The 15,083-nt window shown below is 46.2% G+C and overlaps 1 protein-coding gene across 1 annotated transcript; it reads right to left on the reverse strand.

Moving 5' to 3' along the window:
- Positions 1 to 223: 223 nt before the first annotated feature.
- Positions 224 to 14,711, reverse strand: LOC120370346 (leukotriene C4 synthase-like). The gene is made up of 5 exons (XM_039484878.1): positions 14,255 to 14,711; positions 4,965 to 5,064; positions 3,184 to 3,254; positions 2,239 to 2,320; positions 224 to 1,343 (listed from the first exon to the last, which is right to left on the reverse strand). The coding sequence occupies exons 1-5, from the start codon at positions 14,310 to 14,312 to the stop codon at positions 1,196 to 1,198; spliced, it is 459 nt and encodes a 152-aa protein (XP_039340812.1). The 5' UTR covers positions 14,313 to 14,711; the 3' UTR covers positions 224 to 1,195.
- Positions 14,712 to 15,083: the final 372 nt, after the last annotated feature.

The following is a 15,083-nucleotide window of genomic DNA, read 5'->3' on the forward strand; positions in this document are numbered from 1 at the left end:
TACCCCCTCCTGCACCCCAGAGCCCTGAGCCCCTTCCCAGAGCCAGCACCCCATACCCCCTCCTGCACCCATACCCCGTACCCCCTGCACCCCAACATGCCCCAGCCCAGAGCTTGCACCTCTCACCCCCTCCTGCACCCCAACTCCCCCCGCCACAGGCTCAGCCCAGAGCCCCCTCCCACACTGCGAATGCCCCAATCCAGAGAAAGTGAGTGGGGGGGGGTGACCAAGGGGATGGAGGGAGTGGGGCAGGGCTTTGGGGAAGGAGTGGGGTAGATCCTGGATTGCCCTTAAATTCCCTTGGGCATAAAAACGCTGGAGCCCACTGCTCTAGGCTAAAGACTGTGACAGCTCTTGGTTTGGCCATGGAAATTAAGGCTCATCGTTTTCAGTTATTGTTGCGCTTTGAGTGCCCAGTTCGATTGCTGGGCTCTCCTTTGTTGAAGTTTGGGGTGCTCCTAGCAGCTTAGGTGCCTAACGCCATAAGCCACTAGAAAAACATGGGCCTAACAGCGTTTAAAGTATTATCTGAACAAATGCCCTAGAAACACATGGTCTAGACCTCGCCTCCCACTAGGTTTACTGATCCTCTATTTGAAGTACTGCTACCTGCTGCATAGAAGAAACAGTTGAGAATTACAACATCCTCTCTTTATTAGCTTAAGCAACATCCAACAGAAGCTGAGTCTAGTGGCAAAATCCTTAGGTTTCAGCTGGGTGCATGGGATGGGAAGGAAGAAAAGCATGTGCTAATAATTACGTCTGTCTTCAGCTTCTCGAGCAAGCCTGTGCTTTTCTACATGCATATGCACAACTTTTAGTGGGGGAAGAGAAGGCGTTTTAAAAGCCAAATGAGGGAAATTAATGTAGCATTGCTCTATTCTCCACTTGCGATTAAAACTGTTTCCTGATAAGTGGAACTTGCTGTGTATAACTTGGGGTGGGGAGAGGGAGAGAACCACTTTCTCTCTCTTCCCCCTCATTAAAGGAAGAGAATTGATGCAGGGGACAAGTGGCTGAACATAAGTTGGGGAGTATTTTAGGTCTCTTCAGCCACAGCGCGCTTGTGCTTTTTAGCTCTCTTTTGAACTGCTTAGTTGAACTGTGGAGAAAGTGAAGGTTAAATTCTCATCAGCCTGGAGGAGTTATGGGAGATGCTGAGCTAAACCCACAACTCAGCAGTCACAGGGGCTGTTTACCACCGGAAGAGCAGTTGCAGTTTGCTTGGAATTTCCATTCTCCCCACAAAAGAATTCAGAGACAGGAAGTGACCCAAGAGCCCAGCCATGGACAAACCAATCAAAATCCACAGAACTTTGGCACTGAAGTACATGGGCTCCAATCTGTGTGAGGAGAAAACACAGTTAACTTACGAGTAGTCAACCCTGGCCTATTGCTACTGCAGTGTTAATACGTTCATTAAAAGAGAACAATGACCTCCTCTCACAGGAATGATTTTTCTATGTAACAGGCTTTGCAAACAGCCACCTTCTGCCCTCAAAAATCCAGGGTGTTTTTAAGCTATTTATTTTCAGTTCGGTGCAGCCTAGCAAGGCATCTTTGTCATTGACAAATAGTAAGACCCCCCACTTTTGCATAGGTGGTTGTGACACTGAAGACACCACATACTAGAACAGCCGGCTTCACAAGTGCTTGTGGGTGACAAGATGGGACGCACAACCTCAGTAAGCCATTGAGAGGCTGGGCCAGGCAGTTATTTAACAGGAAACTTTTGTGTTGGCTTTAGCATGCTTAAATACCTTCAGCCGGTTCAGAATCCATTTACTTTGTTATAACCTTTGTCTCAAACTAGTAACCTTGAGCAGCAGCCTGTTTAACGCTATAAAGCGGGCTGGCTAGAGTTAGTGTTAAGCACCATGGAGTCAGCCTCGAGTGCAGATTGAGTGTTATGGACTACGAGCGTTCCCGAGGAAAGATGTACGCTTTGTTTAGAGGAACTGCACTGCCCATTGTTACACTCCAGTGCACAGAACTCCTGTCGTTTGGTTTAGTCCCCCTTGATGAACTGGTAACACATTCATGGTGCTGTTGCCAGGGGCGGCAGGGAGCAATTAATAGCAGCAGTGGGTTTCTAACAGCAAAGGGGGTAAGGAGACAGGCCCAGAGCCTCCTCTCAGGTATTTTGGCACCTGACTCCCACTGATTTTAATGTGTAGAAGGCAGGCTCTTTGTTGGGCACTTTCACCCACCCGATTTCATGCCTGGCTACATACTCACCTTCCATGGGCAGACAGCCTGTATCCCTGGAAGTACTGGTACCGAGCATACAAGTAGAGTAGCCCACAGACTGCAGCCACACCTAGACATGAAGCCAAGAACCAAAATTACCACCATTGGGCACTGCCAGAGTCTGAAGGCAGGGATACAAAGGCCGACAAGTAACTGTCAGAGAACAATTCAGCAAAATCAGAATTACAAATTGACAGTAAGACACCTGCCCACTGCATCCAGTGCTGCCTGGGAGGCAGGGGCCCATTGCCCTCCCACTATGTACTGGCCATAAGGACAAGTGAAAGGGGGCAGGGCCTGTGGGGAGAGGTGGGTGTAGGAGCAGGGCCTCAGGGGAAGGGGCAGCTTAGGGCCTGTGGCTTGCAGGGGAAGGGAGGGGTGAGGCCATGGGGGGAAGGCACCTGCTGTCACCCCTGCTGGGAGGGGTAATCATGGCTTTTTCCCCAGGCTACAAGCCGTATTCCCACACCCCTCCCTCTTTAGGAGAAATACATGAAGAGTAGTACAGTGCCTGAGACGTTTAGGAACTACTGCATGTCAGGGCCAAATATGAGCAAAGTTAGCAGCTTGAGGAGTAGGAGGAAGACTGGACTAGTTCATCTCCAAAGGCTAGAAGCACTAACTAGCCACAGGACAATGCAACTATGTAAATGTCTCCCCTGGGAAAGGCACAAAGACCTCCCCTTATCAAGCGGTTGGCATGTCAGATTTTCAGTATTAAAATGTAGCTGCCCAGACCAATGGCGGTTCATTTAAGTCTGGCCTATTTCTCCCCTTTTCCCCTCCCACTTCCCCATGTTGAAACAGCTCATCCTTGAGCTCCAGGAGGCTGCTTGCTTCCAGCAATTAGCTAGCACCAGTTTGATGTAAGTGCACCAATGTTAGAAACCCAATCCAGTGTCTGGATTTTGGTGGAATTTTTAATTATTTTACCTTGTTGGAAGAAGAGTCCAGCCACCCATAGGACAGACACAAAGATTGGAAAGTATTCGGAGCAGTTCGCCCTAGGGAGAACCAGGGAAGATAAAGTTAAAACTGCATCACTACCCCTCCCAGGACAGTGCAGTTAGCAATTCAGTTTCAAAAATATATTTTGTCGCAAGTGGGCAGGATGAGTTTGTGGCATTGTGGGCGATGGGCCCCCTTTCTGCATTGTAGGGCAAATATGCAGGCCAGGTTAGGGAAAAGCACCAGTAAACCAATATTTGCAGTGCTTTCAGTCTTCTGAACACTGCCAAAATTAGCATTTCCCACCAATCCTGAGTGGAAATGGCATAAACTCCTCTTCAGAGGGGTTATGTAATGTGCCTCAAACCACAGGCTTTCTGCATCAGAGCTAGAATTAAACATGTGTAAGGTATTGCCCCCTTTAAATTATTAACAGGAAATTACCCAATCACCTAAAGCATAAAGTTGTAGGTGTTTAAGAATTGCTCTGTGCCACGCTGATGTGCTAAGTCAAACTTTTGCTCAACCTTAAAAGTCCCCAGGATCCCGAAAGGAGCATTCTGGCATTCGTCACTCAGCAATGGGGAATAAAACCTCCAGCTCCACTTTTTTTTTTAAATGGCAAAAGGCACTAAATCTTCTGCAAGCAAGTACATGGAGACTCTTCCAAATGTGAAAAGTTTTACAATTCCATGGACAACTCATCTAAAATTTGGCCAAAATAGTCGCCTCTGGCCTTAGGGGCTATGCCACATTTGAGTCAGAAACAGGAGTGCTTCAAATTTTACAAAACACATGCATTTAAACCCTTAGCTAGAGAGAGAGAGAGAGAGGCTGCCGGTTTTCCACTATGAAATAATAAATCTGTGTTTTTAAAAACATCAAAACAGCTAATCCATTAGAATCAATTTCCACAGAAATAACCTTCCCCACGTAATAATTATCACATCACCTCCGCCACAAAAGATGCAATATTGATTCGCAGGCTCACATCTTCTGCCATGCACAGAATTAAACAACGAGTTTTGTGGGCTTGAACTGGCTGTTGCATTTCACACTTGGTGGCATTTCTTTGTGTCTTAAGTGAACATTTCGGACGGTCCAAACATTTACTGTTTGCTGGCTGAGGAAATACAGCCTAGCATCTGTTCAGAATTTACTGCTGTATTGAAACCAGCATTTCAATTGTCATAAAAAAATCACAGCCTATTTCTTTTACCGCCCTGTTGAAATAAGAGGCAGAACATGGCTAAAAGGAACAAATTCTTCCTCTCCCCTTTTGACTGGGGAAACAACAGAGTCCAATGTTCGTTAGCAGTGTGACGGACCTGAGCAAGAGCCAAGGCCTTGTGTCTTTCCTCAGGAATTTCACTGATTCAGCGGTCAGGGTGGGTGCACCCACACTGACCCGCTCAAAGTGCAGAGATTGAGAAAAGGCTGGGCCTCAGGGTTCTTACAGATACAGCACTCCCTTACCTTGCACCCCTTCGCTCAACAGAGCAAACGGGAACACAGGCTGGGCAGAATTAACTTAATGAGCTGCTTGTAACAGCTCAAAAATAAATGTTTCTGTTACACCTCAAAGGAAACCTGCATGACCCCTTCAAAAGATGAGCCCACGCACTTCAAATCATAACTTTGCTAGGCCACAGCGAGGCTCTGTGGCTGGATCAGTCTTCCCAGGAGCTCAAGGGAGGCTGGACGTAGCGCCTGACTCTAGCCTCGGTTTAGATGTAAACACAGCGAGTAAAGGAAAAATCTCTTACTGAGCTCTGAAGACTCTCTCAAATTCTGGTGGGCCTGCTGTATCTGGGGGGGAGACGCTGTACTTCCGTCTGGCATAGATCACCTGCAGTGCAAAATAGGCTGGAAGAAACGAGCAAAGACGGTAACACTGACAGCTGTACATTGCACGTTACACTCATTACACTACCCCAGGGGTCGGCAACCTTTCAGCAGTGCTGTGCCAAGTCTTCATTTATTCACGCGGATTTAAGGGTTCGTGTGCCAGTCATACATTTTAAAGTTTTTAGAAGATCTGTCTATAATATATAACTAAACTATTGTTGTATGTAAAGTAAATAAGGTTTTTAAAATGTTTAAGACACTTCATTTAAAATTAAATTAAAATGCAGAGCCCCCCCCGACTGGTGGCCAGGAGCCGTGCAGTATAAGTGCCACTGAAAATCAGCTTGTGTGCCACCTTCGGCACCCGTGCCATAGGTTGCCTACCCCTGCACTACCCCCTGCATTATCTGGTTTGGAACTAAGGGAGTTCTAAAAATAGCCACCATGTGTCTAAATTTTCATTACAAAGTCTATGAAAATCAGACACTGTTAATGGGTGGACTGAATAAATTACCCCCATTTATGTCATGTATGTGCATTGTATTGAACAGACTGTATGGCACAGACAATTTAGACTTTGCCTTGTGCTTTGCATCGCAATCTCACACGCAGCCAGCAGCAGCAGTAACAGACACTCTGGTGTATACTGTTTCATAACAAGCTAAAGTTAGCCACAGCTCCAGCTGCACACGGCCTAGAACAATACTGGACTCACAACCCCACAAGTTCAAAAAAAATCATGAGTCAGAAACCTAAAAATTATGACAGTAAAAGCGCTCTCATTATTTTTGGGCCAAAATATTAATCGTAGTTTTGGCCAGTCGTCTGGTCAATGCCCCTAACGATGCTCAGCATGTGTGGGGTGATTACAGCAGACAAATGATCATAATTAATATCCTAGCTCTTATATAACACTTTTAATCAGCAGCTCTCAAAGCGCTTTACAGAGTGAAGTATTGGTGTAGCCCCATTTTACAGATGAGGAAACTGAGGCAGAGCCAGAGTCACTTGCCCAAGGTCAGGCATAGTCCAGAGCTGGGAGTATAACTCAGAGCTACAGAGTTCCAGTCCAGTGCTCGTCCACTAGCCCACGCGTCCTCTGGCCCCAGAGCCTCTGTGCTCCTGCTTCTCACAACTCACTTCCCTGAAATCTGGCCCAGCTCCAAGAGCCAGGGCTCCCCTGGGAACGTACCTCCATTAAAACTGCCTGAGGTGAGGCTGCAGTGCAACAGCTGAGCTTTGGGAAAGGCGGGGCGGGGGGGCAGGAACACACCCATACAGCGCTGCTCCAGCTCTGACCCACTCAGCTTGTAAAGTGGCGCCTGGCTGCTGAAGGAGGAACTGCAGGCAGCGCTGCCTGTGTTTCCTGGCACGACCGCCTAGTGCCAGCCCAATGATAACCGTGTGAGGGCTGGTGACACAGGCAATGGCGCGCTGCCCCCTCAAGCCCCAAGAAAAAGGAGCTGTTTAGGATGAAAGCAAAGAACAAAGGGACCTGGTCAAAACCCACTTCCTCCTTTTGTTAAACACAATCGGTGAGGAAGTAGCTGGAGCCAGGGCCAGTGCAAGGCTATTTTGCGCCCTAGGCGAAACTTCCACCTTGCCCCCCCGCCCCCACCCCCACTTTATAAACTTTCAAAAATGAATACTGCCTAATGTGGCATTGTTCATTAGAATGAATACACATGCGGCTTGAAAATGTATTAATTTCATTATTTAGTTTACATAGTTAATGAAAATAAATGAATAACCTGACAGAGTGTGGGGCTGGCTTCGGGCAGGGCGGAGGGGGCAGTGGGGGGCTGACTGGAGACGGGGTGGGGCTGGCTTTGGGCCTGGGGCAGAGCCAGAGCAGCAGACAGCAGCGCCCCTGGCAGCCGGAGGAGGAATGACATCACTTCCTGGCTTGCCGGCCGGAGCTGATCAAAGCTGCAGCGCCCCCTCGCACAGCGGCGGGAAGAGGGTTACACGTTTAGCTGGCGCCGGCTGAGCATCCCAGACATTTTGGGCACCGCTTTTTTGGTGCCCTCAAATCTTGGCACCCTAAGCAGCTGCCTAGTTTGACTAGTGGTTCCACTGGCCCTGTCTGGAGCCTGGGGCATGGACAGCTGACGCATACGAATGTATCTGAAAGTGTCAGGATCCAGGCACAAGGACTAGGAACACTGATGCTGCCAGAGCTAGCGCCAAACACTATCAGCTGGCATCTGTGTAAAGACCAGCAATACCCGCCCTGGAAGGATGATTTTTACAGCTTTCGCTATACAGTGTAGCAACTTGAGTCTTTTTAAACTGAATTTTGCCAAATTCCAGTCTGTGCCTTCTAAGAATGGGTGCTCGCTGCTCCTTTGATGCCTATACCCAGTTGCTACACTCAGCAGCACGTTCACTAGGGTCAGCTTCAGCTGTTCTACCGAAATTCAGTGCCTAAGGCAGCAGTCAGGTGCAAAGCACGCAGCAGGTGAAAAAAAAAAAGTTGTTTTCGAAAAGCACAACCTTGTGGGCTTTCAAGTCACTAAATGCAGTTGCTGTGGTGCACACACGTGGGAGAGGGGTTAAGAATCCCGCCCACACACACACACACACACTACTGTCCTTCTTGCCCCAAGCTTGTTTACACAATACACCTACTGAAACCTAATTGGGACCCTGGGTGATGTAATTCCCTATTTTTATAGGACAATTCCAATAAGCATGGGCTCCTCTCTCTCTCTCCAATGTCATATTCTGATGGGATCAATATGTCAATAACGATATCTATTATCTTAGCGGTAACCTGCAAAACATTCACTCTTGTGTAGCCATACTGGGTTTTTAGCACCTCTAGGCTGCAGCCATTAGAGGGAGACATTTACTATTCAGCATTTATACGGCTTTGGAAAGCTACAGCGCGCGTCACAGAATATACAAAGATACAGCCCTAATCCAGAGCCCTTACAATCTAACACAGACAAGTGACAACCAGGACAATGGTTCAGATAAAGGAAAATACTGAGAGATCAGAACAGATGGGCATAAGGAACAGAAATCAGTTTTAAGGAGGAGAAGCCATTACAGTCGAGTGGCGCTCACGTCCAGTATAGTAGCGGAGGCTGGTATAGACACACTTGGAGGAAAGAAGAATTATATTAGAGATTTAAATACTCTGATGTTGTAATGCAACTTCGATAAATATTACTTATTATTTTAAAAACACACACTTCCTCATCCAATTGTTGATCTGTTCAGCACATTTCTTCCTATTAATCAGCATTCAGCTGTAAATATAGTATTGGGAGGACTTTATAGAAGAGCTAGAACCCAGTGACTAAGAGCTCCAGCATCACTTTGATTGTGATACGATAAACGTCACCGATCTACCATTCAACTACAGAGTTCAGTAAAACCCCACAAAAACAGCCAGAGAGCAGATAAGTCTGATATGATGTGAACCTCACAGTTCAGCACTATCTACAGGATATGTGGGGAGAGCTTCAGAAGCAAGATCTAATCACATATTAATTCCTGTCAACTCCTCTGTGCGTCAGTAAAACACAGCCTCCTAGTAAATGCTTTTCCTTTTCCTCTTAATTTTGTTGTCCCCAAGGCACCTCTCAAAAAAGTGCAGGCTGATGTAAAGTCACTGCATAGACTAGCACTAACAAATCTGTTAGTCTTTAAGGTGCCACCGGCCTCCTTATTGTTTTTGTGGATACAGACTAACACAGCTACCCCCTGGTGCATAGACCAGTGCTAGATTTTTGGCATAACACTGAGACCATCAGGTGTCACCACATATGCTTAATTCAGTCCAATAAACAGTCAATAATACCTGGGATTAGTTTCATTTTTTTATGCTTAGTCAATAAACCAAGTTTAAACCTGTTACAAGTTTACTTGCACCTGGGAACAATTGAACAGTAAGTTCCCGTAGGAAACCTCATGTGCTCAACAAGTATTTGTATAATTAACCATCACCATCAAAGGGCAATCAGGTCCGCTTGAGACCCCGACCCCTGCCAATCTGCCATAGGGATCTGAAATATCTGCACAGTGTAAGAATGAAGGATTCCACACTACAGGTGGTGCTTAGAATGATACATTACAAAACCCACCTGGAGCTTTGCAATACCCACGTTCAAGCTTTTTCCTCAGAGGGAAGCCAGTTGAATCTAGTCAGACTTTATGTTTTTGTCAGTAGAGCCTTTTATGCATCTCTGGACAAACACAATATTACACTGACGCAAGGGGGGCAAAAGGGGAAAGCTTTTCCTGAAAGAAAAAAAACAAAAGCCCAGTGTGCTTTCAACACTTTGTATAGGACATTTGTGTGCATTTACTGACCACTAAGCTTTCACCTTTGTTAAACTGTGATTAAGTGTTTTAATAATTTACTATCAGCCAAGCAACCTGTGATGTTGCACGCTATATGATTTTATGAAAGTATGCTGATGAGTAACTAAAGTATGCTTCATGCAAAAGATCTCTTGTAATCTACTGAGTGTGGTCATCCTATTTGTATAAATGTATCACTCTTGTATCTGAAACTAGAAGTATGAAGTATAGCTCTGAGGGTCTATTGTAATTATGCAAAGTGTGGGCCATTAATGGTGGTTTTGAATCTTGATGGCTCCCATTAACCAGGACAATTGACTGTAGATGGCTCTGTTTTACTTGCAAGTCTTCCTGTATACGTGTGTGCCGGCAAATGGGTAATGACGTCTTACAGTGACCTGAACTGGAATCCATCTTTAACCTGGTGTTTTTCCATTGAGAAGGAAACTTTCACATTTCCTGCGACCAACACGCTACAACTGCACTGCATTCCTCATTTGGAGAAAGCTCGCTGAAAGGCACCAAAATCCAACAAAAACATCCCAAGTTTGAAATTTCTCGGGCTCACTGTTATAGACACTGGACATAAAACAAGTGTTACAAGTTTCCAGTCAGGAGGGAAAAAACGTTTAATGTATTTATTTTGATATTGCACGCACACTTCCAACATCAGCCCATTCTCCCCAAATTTAGCAACATCTGATTCTTCTCCCCAAAGGACATTCCTCCTATAATTTTAGAAGAGCAGCAAATTACTCTTTGTACTGAAACTGTTTTTGAGACCTTAACTACACAGGGATGACCAACATCTTTAGCATGACATAAATCAGGTGAGAGAGTACAAAACCTGAGTCTTCAATTGCAAATTCAGATGAACTGAATGTTTTGAGGGAGGTAGAATTCCTCTACTCAGCTGCAGCATATACTCAAGAGTGCTAGAGCAATTAGACCTGAAAAAGCTAGCTCATCTCACTGCCAATGGAGGATTACCGTGTTACACTACACTTTCAAATTCCCTGTTCAGTCTAATTTTAAGTGTTGTAGAGCAACGGTGCTTCCACCATCTAATAATTCTTATGGTCAGGAAACATTTATTTAATCCCAGACCAAGCCTAAGTTAAAATGGAATTAAAGCTGAATTCTGGATAAAATACAGTACAGGGATATTTCAATTATTCCCCCAATCAAGCCTTAAATACCCAAGGTGCCACAGGATTCTTTGCTGCTTCTACAGAACCAGACTAACACGGCTACCCCTCTGATACAAGAAATTTGGAGTTAAGCTTAAATTTAAAAGAAATCCTGACATGCTGAAGTATGGAAACAAACAAGCACCCAAAATGACCTTCTCTCTCTCTCTCCTACAGTCACAATATGGCTAAAATCATGATAGTGTTTGGGGCCCAAATTAGATTAAAATGATTTCTGAGGACACGTTACTTTAAGGCAGGCCATTCATCTAGTTTTAAACTGACTGGTCCTGTTTTCTAAGGTTTGCCACCCACCCGGCACTGAAGGTTTGCCACCCACACGGCACTGAGGCAAAATCAGTCATGGTTTTGTCTGGTAGCTGACAGGGGACACCATGTTGAAGAGTGCACTACCCTGCCCCTGTGACTGCGCACATGAGGTCACCTGGGCGGGGCAGCGTGCGCTTCAAAATGGCTTGCCAGGTAACCTTGCATGCGCACATGCCAGCATGGGCAGGATCATGCAGGCCCATGTCATTCCTAGAAGTACCAGATTGTCCAGTGTTGTGGGGATCTGTGAGTGGCCAACCTACATTATTTCCACCTCCCCATTGGACATTAGGACTTGTCATAATTTTTCATAACAAGTTTGTCATATCAGAAGCTGATGCATAAAATCTCTTTCAGAGGAACTCATGAACAAGTGCCCTCTTTCAAAACAGCCACCATTTCCCATTGTTTTCAATGGGATTGCGATGACACAATGCTCCTCTGTGAAAAGGGTGTCTAATCCCTTTCTAAAAATGGCTAATTGAGGGCACTCTGTAGCCTCACTCCCAGTGGGAACAATGATCAATATAGAAGCCATTTTGAAAGAGGGCAGTTCTTTGTGCAAGTTTCTGTATAGAGAACATTCTTCAGCCTCTACTTGAAGAAACTTTCAGTTAATGAATGTGAAAAATGACCATTAATTCCAAAAAGTGTAGCCTATGGTCATGATTTCAGTTGGCTTTAACTGAAAGAAAAGTTTGAAGAGTCTGTATCATTCCATTATTAGGACTTTTAGGGACAAAAAATGGTCTGACAAGGTGCCAGATTCCTTAAAGGACACATTTTAAAATGAGCAAAGAATCCTGTGGCACCTTATAGACTAACAGACGTTTTGGAGCATGAGCTTTCGTGGGTGAATGCCCACATTCACCCATGAAAGCTCATGCTCCAGAACGTCTGTTGGTCTATAAGGTACCACAGGATTCTTTGCTGCTTTTACAGGTCCAAACTAACACGGCTACCTCTCTGATATTTTAAAATGAATTATAACTCCTAAACTAATTAACAGATTTACTTGTAAATTCTCAGCAAATTAATTCTAATTCTAAGATGTAATTGTAGTGAGATTGCTATGTATGAAAAATATAGTGTAAAGAGATTGAATCCCTACCTCAAGTAAAAAAAAACAACCTCCCTCCATCCCCAAAACCCATTCAACTCAACCTTCTCTATATAGCTGCAACAGTCTCTTCCATGATATTCAACCTGAGGATCTCTTCTCTTAACTCTAATTCCAGTACTCCTTGGACTGGACTAAATAAATTTTCTACCTCTGGTATATACTGTTCAAATACTGGTTGTATATAGTGTTGTTGTAATCATGTTGGTCCCAAAATAACCTCTACCCCGTTATAACGCCACCTGTTATAACACAAATTCGGATATAATGCGGTAAAACAGCACTCGGGGGGGGAGGGGCTGCGCACTCTGGCGGATCAAATCAAGTTTGATATAACGCGGTTTCACCTATAACACGGTAAGATTTTTTGGCTCCCGAGGACAGCGTTATATTGAGGTAGAGGCATATTAGAGAGACAAGGTGCATGAGGTAATAATATCTTTTACTGGACCAACGTCTCTGGGTGAGAGAGACAAGCTTTCAAGCCACACGGAGCTCTTTTTCAGGTCTGGGAAAGATTCTCCCAACGTCACAGCTAAATGCAAGGTGGAACAGATTCTTGAGCACAGGGGTCCCCATCTAAATGCGCCCGCATCCTGGCCGGCGGTCAAGCATCCGCCAAAATGCCGCCGAAATTTGGTGGCATTTCGGCGGATGCTCAACCGCCGCCACGGTCCTTCAGACGAAAAGGTTGGGGACCACTGGTTTAGCATATTCTAATCTGTTCCACCGTGTATTAAGCTGTGACACTGAGAGTACCTTTCCCAGAGCTGAAGACCTCTGTGTGGCTCGAAAGCATGTCTCTCTCACCAACAGAAGTTGGTCCAATAAAGATATTACCTCACCCACCTTGTCTCTAAAATAGGGGTTGACAGTTATAGTCTGTCATACCTCTCCTCTCTCCTCTGCAGTCATTACTGCTTACTCAAGAGGTACTTCTTAAAAATCTCTTACCTCAAAAATTCACTTTCTCCACCCCTTGATCAGTTTTGTTGCTTTTTTCTGAATTCTTCCAGTTTATCAATACCTAAAATTTAATGCAGGGATCTAGGCATGGGCTCAGAGTCCAAGAGCAGTGGTTCTCAACCGGGGTACATGTACCCCTGGAGTTACGCAGAGGTCTTTCAGGGGGTACCTCAACTCACTAGATATTTGTCTAGTTTTACAACAGGCTATATAACAAGCACTAGCGAAGTCAGTACAAATTAAAATTTCATACAGACAAAATGAGTGTCAGCAATTTTTCAGTAGCAGTGTGCTGCCACACTTTTGTATTTCTATGTCTGATTTTGTAAGCAAGTAATTTTAAGTGAGGTGTAACTTGGGGGGTACTCAAGACAAATCAGACTCCTGAAAGGGGCACAGTAGTCTGAAAAGGTTCAGAGTCACTGTCCAGAGAGTGAGACTAATTAATGCCTCCTGCTCTGATGCTTGTGATGATACAGCCTAGAAAGTCACATTGGTTTTTTTGTTACGTTGCATTATCAGCTCTTCTTATTCATCATCCACTATTAATACATGTAATAGATTTAAATAAGCTGTATAGAAACAGAATACCTACTACAGAGAATGTCGCGTACACTATGTTGGCATTGCTTGTGAAGCAACAGGAATAGGTCTGTAGGTGACAATGTACATCTGTGCCACAGAGATTTTACACCTCTGCGCGTGCACGCGTACCTTAAAATACCATAAAAGTTTCCTCAAAGCACTGAGGAGTATCCCACTGACCTTAGTTTGGATACTTTGCCACCGCTCTTTTATTTGTGCAAAATTACGGCAACTTAAAAAATATATATATCAACCGCGGAGCCTACTTAATAGATAATGCCAGTGAGTCAATTGTTAGTTTCCAGTTAACACTTCGTTTTCATTTCTGACAGGTTTCAGAGTAGCAGCCGTGTTAGTCTGTATCCGCAAAAAGAACAGGAGTCTTTGTGGCACCTTAGAGACTAACAAATTTATTTGAGCGTAAGCTTTTCGTGGGCTACAGCTCACTTCTTTGGATTCATTTCTGTAGCACATGATGAGGTTTGAGGGCTACAAGTCATTTGGGTTCTTTGCAACTCAAATGCCAGCGGTGGTGACAACCATTTTCACCCCGAGCATCCCCCAATCCATTTGCATCCTTCACCGCCCAGGACAAAAGCAGCCTTTCATCACGCACAGCACGGTAACCCCGTCCCCGCCCCCGGCGCTGCACTGACTAGACGACAGGGCGGTAGGCTAATGGGAAAGCGGCCGGGCACCCTACCTTGCTCCAGGACTCCCAGGACGGTCACAGCGGCCAGCAGCGCGATCTGGTCCAGCATCTTGGTTCTGACGGGCGCCGGGGCGAAAGAACCGGACCCAGCTCCTGCAGGGGAGTGACTGCGGAGTGCGGTCTGCTCCCCCTGCCCCGTGTGCACACCGCCACCTATTGCTGCGCGCTAGCGTGTGCTTCCTCCCCGCAGCGCCGGTTAACCCCTGGCGTGCTGCAGAGCTGTGCCCGGGCAGCCCCTAGGGCCCGAGGCAGAAAAGCAATGCCTGGCCCTCGAGCGGGCTGCGGGGCCCAGAGCCGATACAGGCTTGAGGGCCCCCGGGTCCCTGCTGTGCGTGGAGGGGGCGCCCCGGCCCGGGGATGCCGCTTTGCTCCGCGGGGCTCGCCCCGCTCCCCGGCCATCAGTTCGCGCCGGGGGATCCCGGGCTGCGCTTCCCCGCGGGCTCTGCGCTCCCGCTGCTGCAAACGGGGGTCGCAGGACTGAGAGAGGCGAGCAGGGGGTGGGGAAGAGGCAGGAGAGAGGGGCGGGAGCGGGGCCAAGGGGGAAACTAGGGCCTGCCTGTCTGGAACGGTACTAAGGCGGGCGGGAGAGGAGTTGTTTTTCCTTTTCTTGCCAAGCTCAAGGAGCCTCCAACCCGCACCAGCCAGGGAGGTTGTTTTGTTGGTGTTTATTTAAGCTGCAAACTAAAAGCTGGAATCCCTCCCTCTGCCTTTTCTTTGGGGCTGTTAGTCTTCGGCAGCTTGAAATACTTAAATCAGCGGTTCTCAAACTTTTGTACTGGTGCCTCTGAGTGCGGCCCCCTTAGCCATTAAAATCACTTTT

Source organism: Mauremys reevesii, linkage group 8 (assembly GCF_016161935.1).
Source record: "Mauremys reevesii isolate NIE-2019 linkage group 8, ASM1616193v1, whole genome shotgun sequence".
In the NCBI taxonomy this organism is placed as follows: Eukaryota; Metazoa; Chordata; order Testudines; family Geoemydidae; genus Mauremys; species Mauremys reevesii.

Coding starts and splice junctions, on each gene's coding strand:
- LOC120370346 (XM_039484878.1), bottom strand. CDS start 14,312: ATGCTGGACCAGATCGCGCTGCTGGCCGCTGTGACCGTCCTGGGAGTC. Junction 3,255..4,964: donor GAGAGAGTCTTCAGAGCTCA/GTAAGAGATTTT, acceptor GGTTCTCCCTAG/GGCGAACTGCTCCGAATACT. Junction 1,344..2,238: donor AGGCTGTCTGCCCATGGAAG/GTGAGTATGTAG, acceptor CTCCTCACACAG/ATTGGAGCCCATGTACTTCA.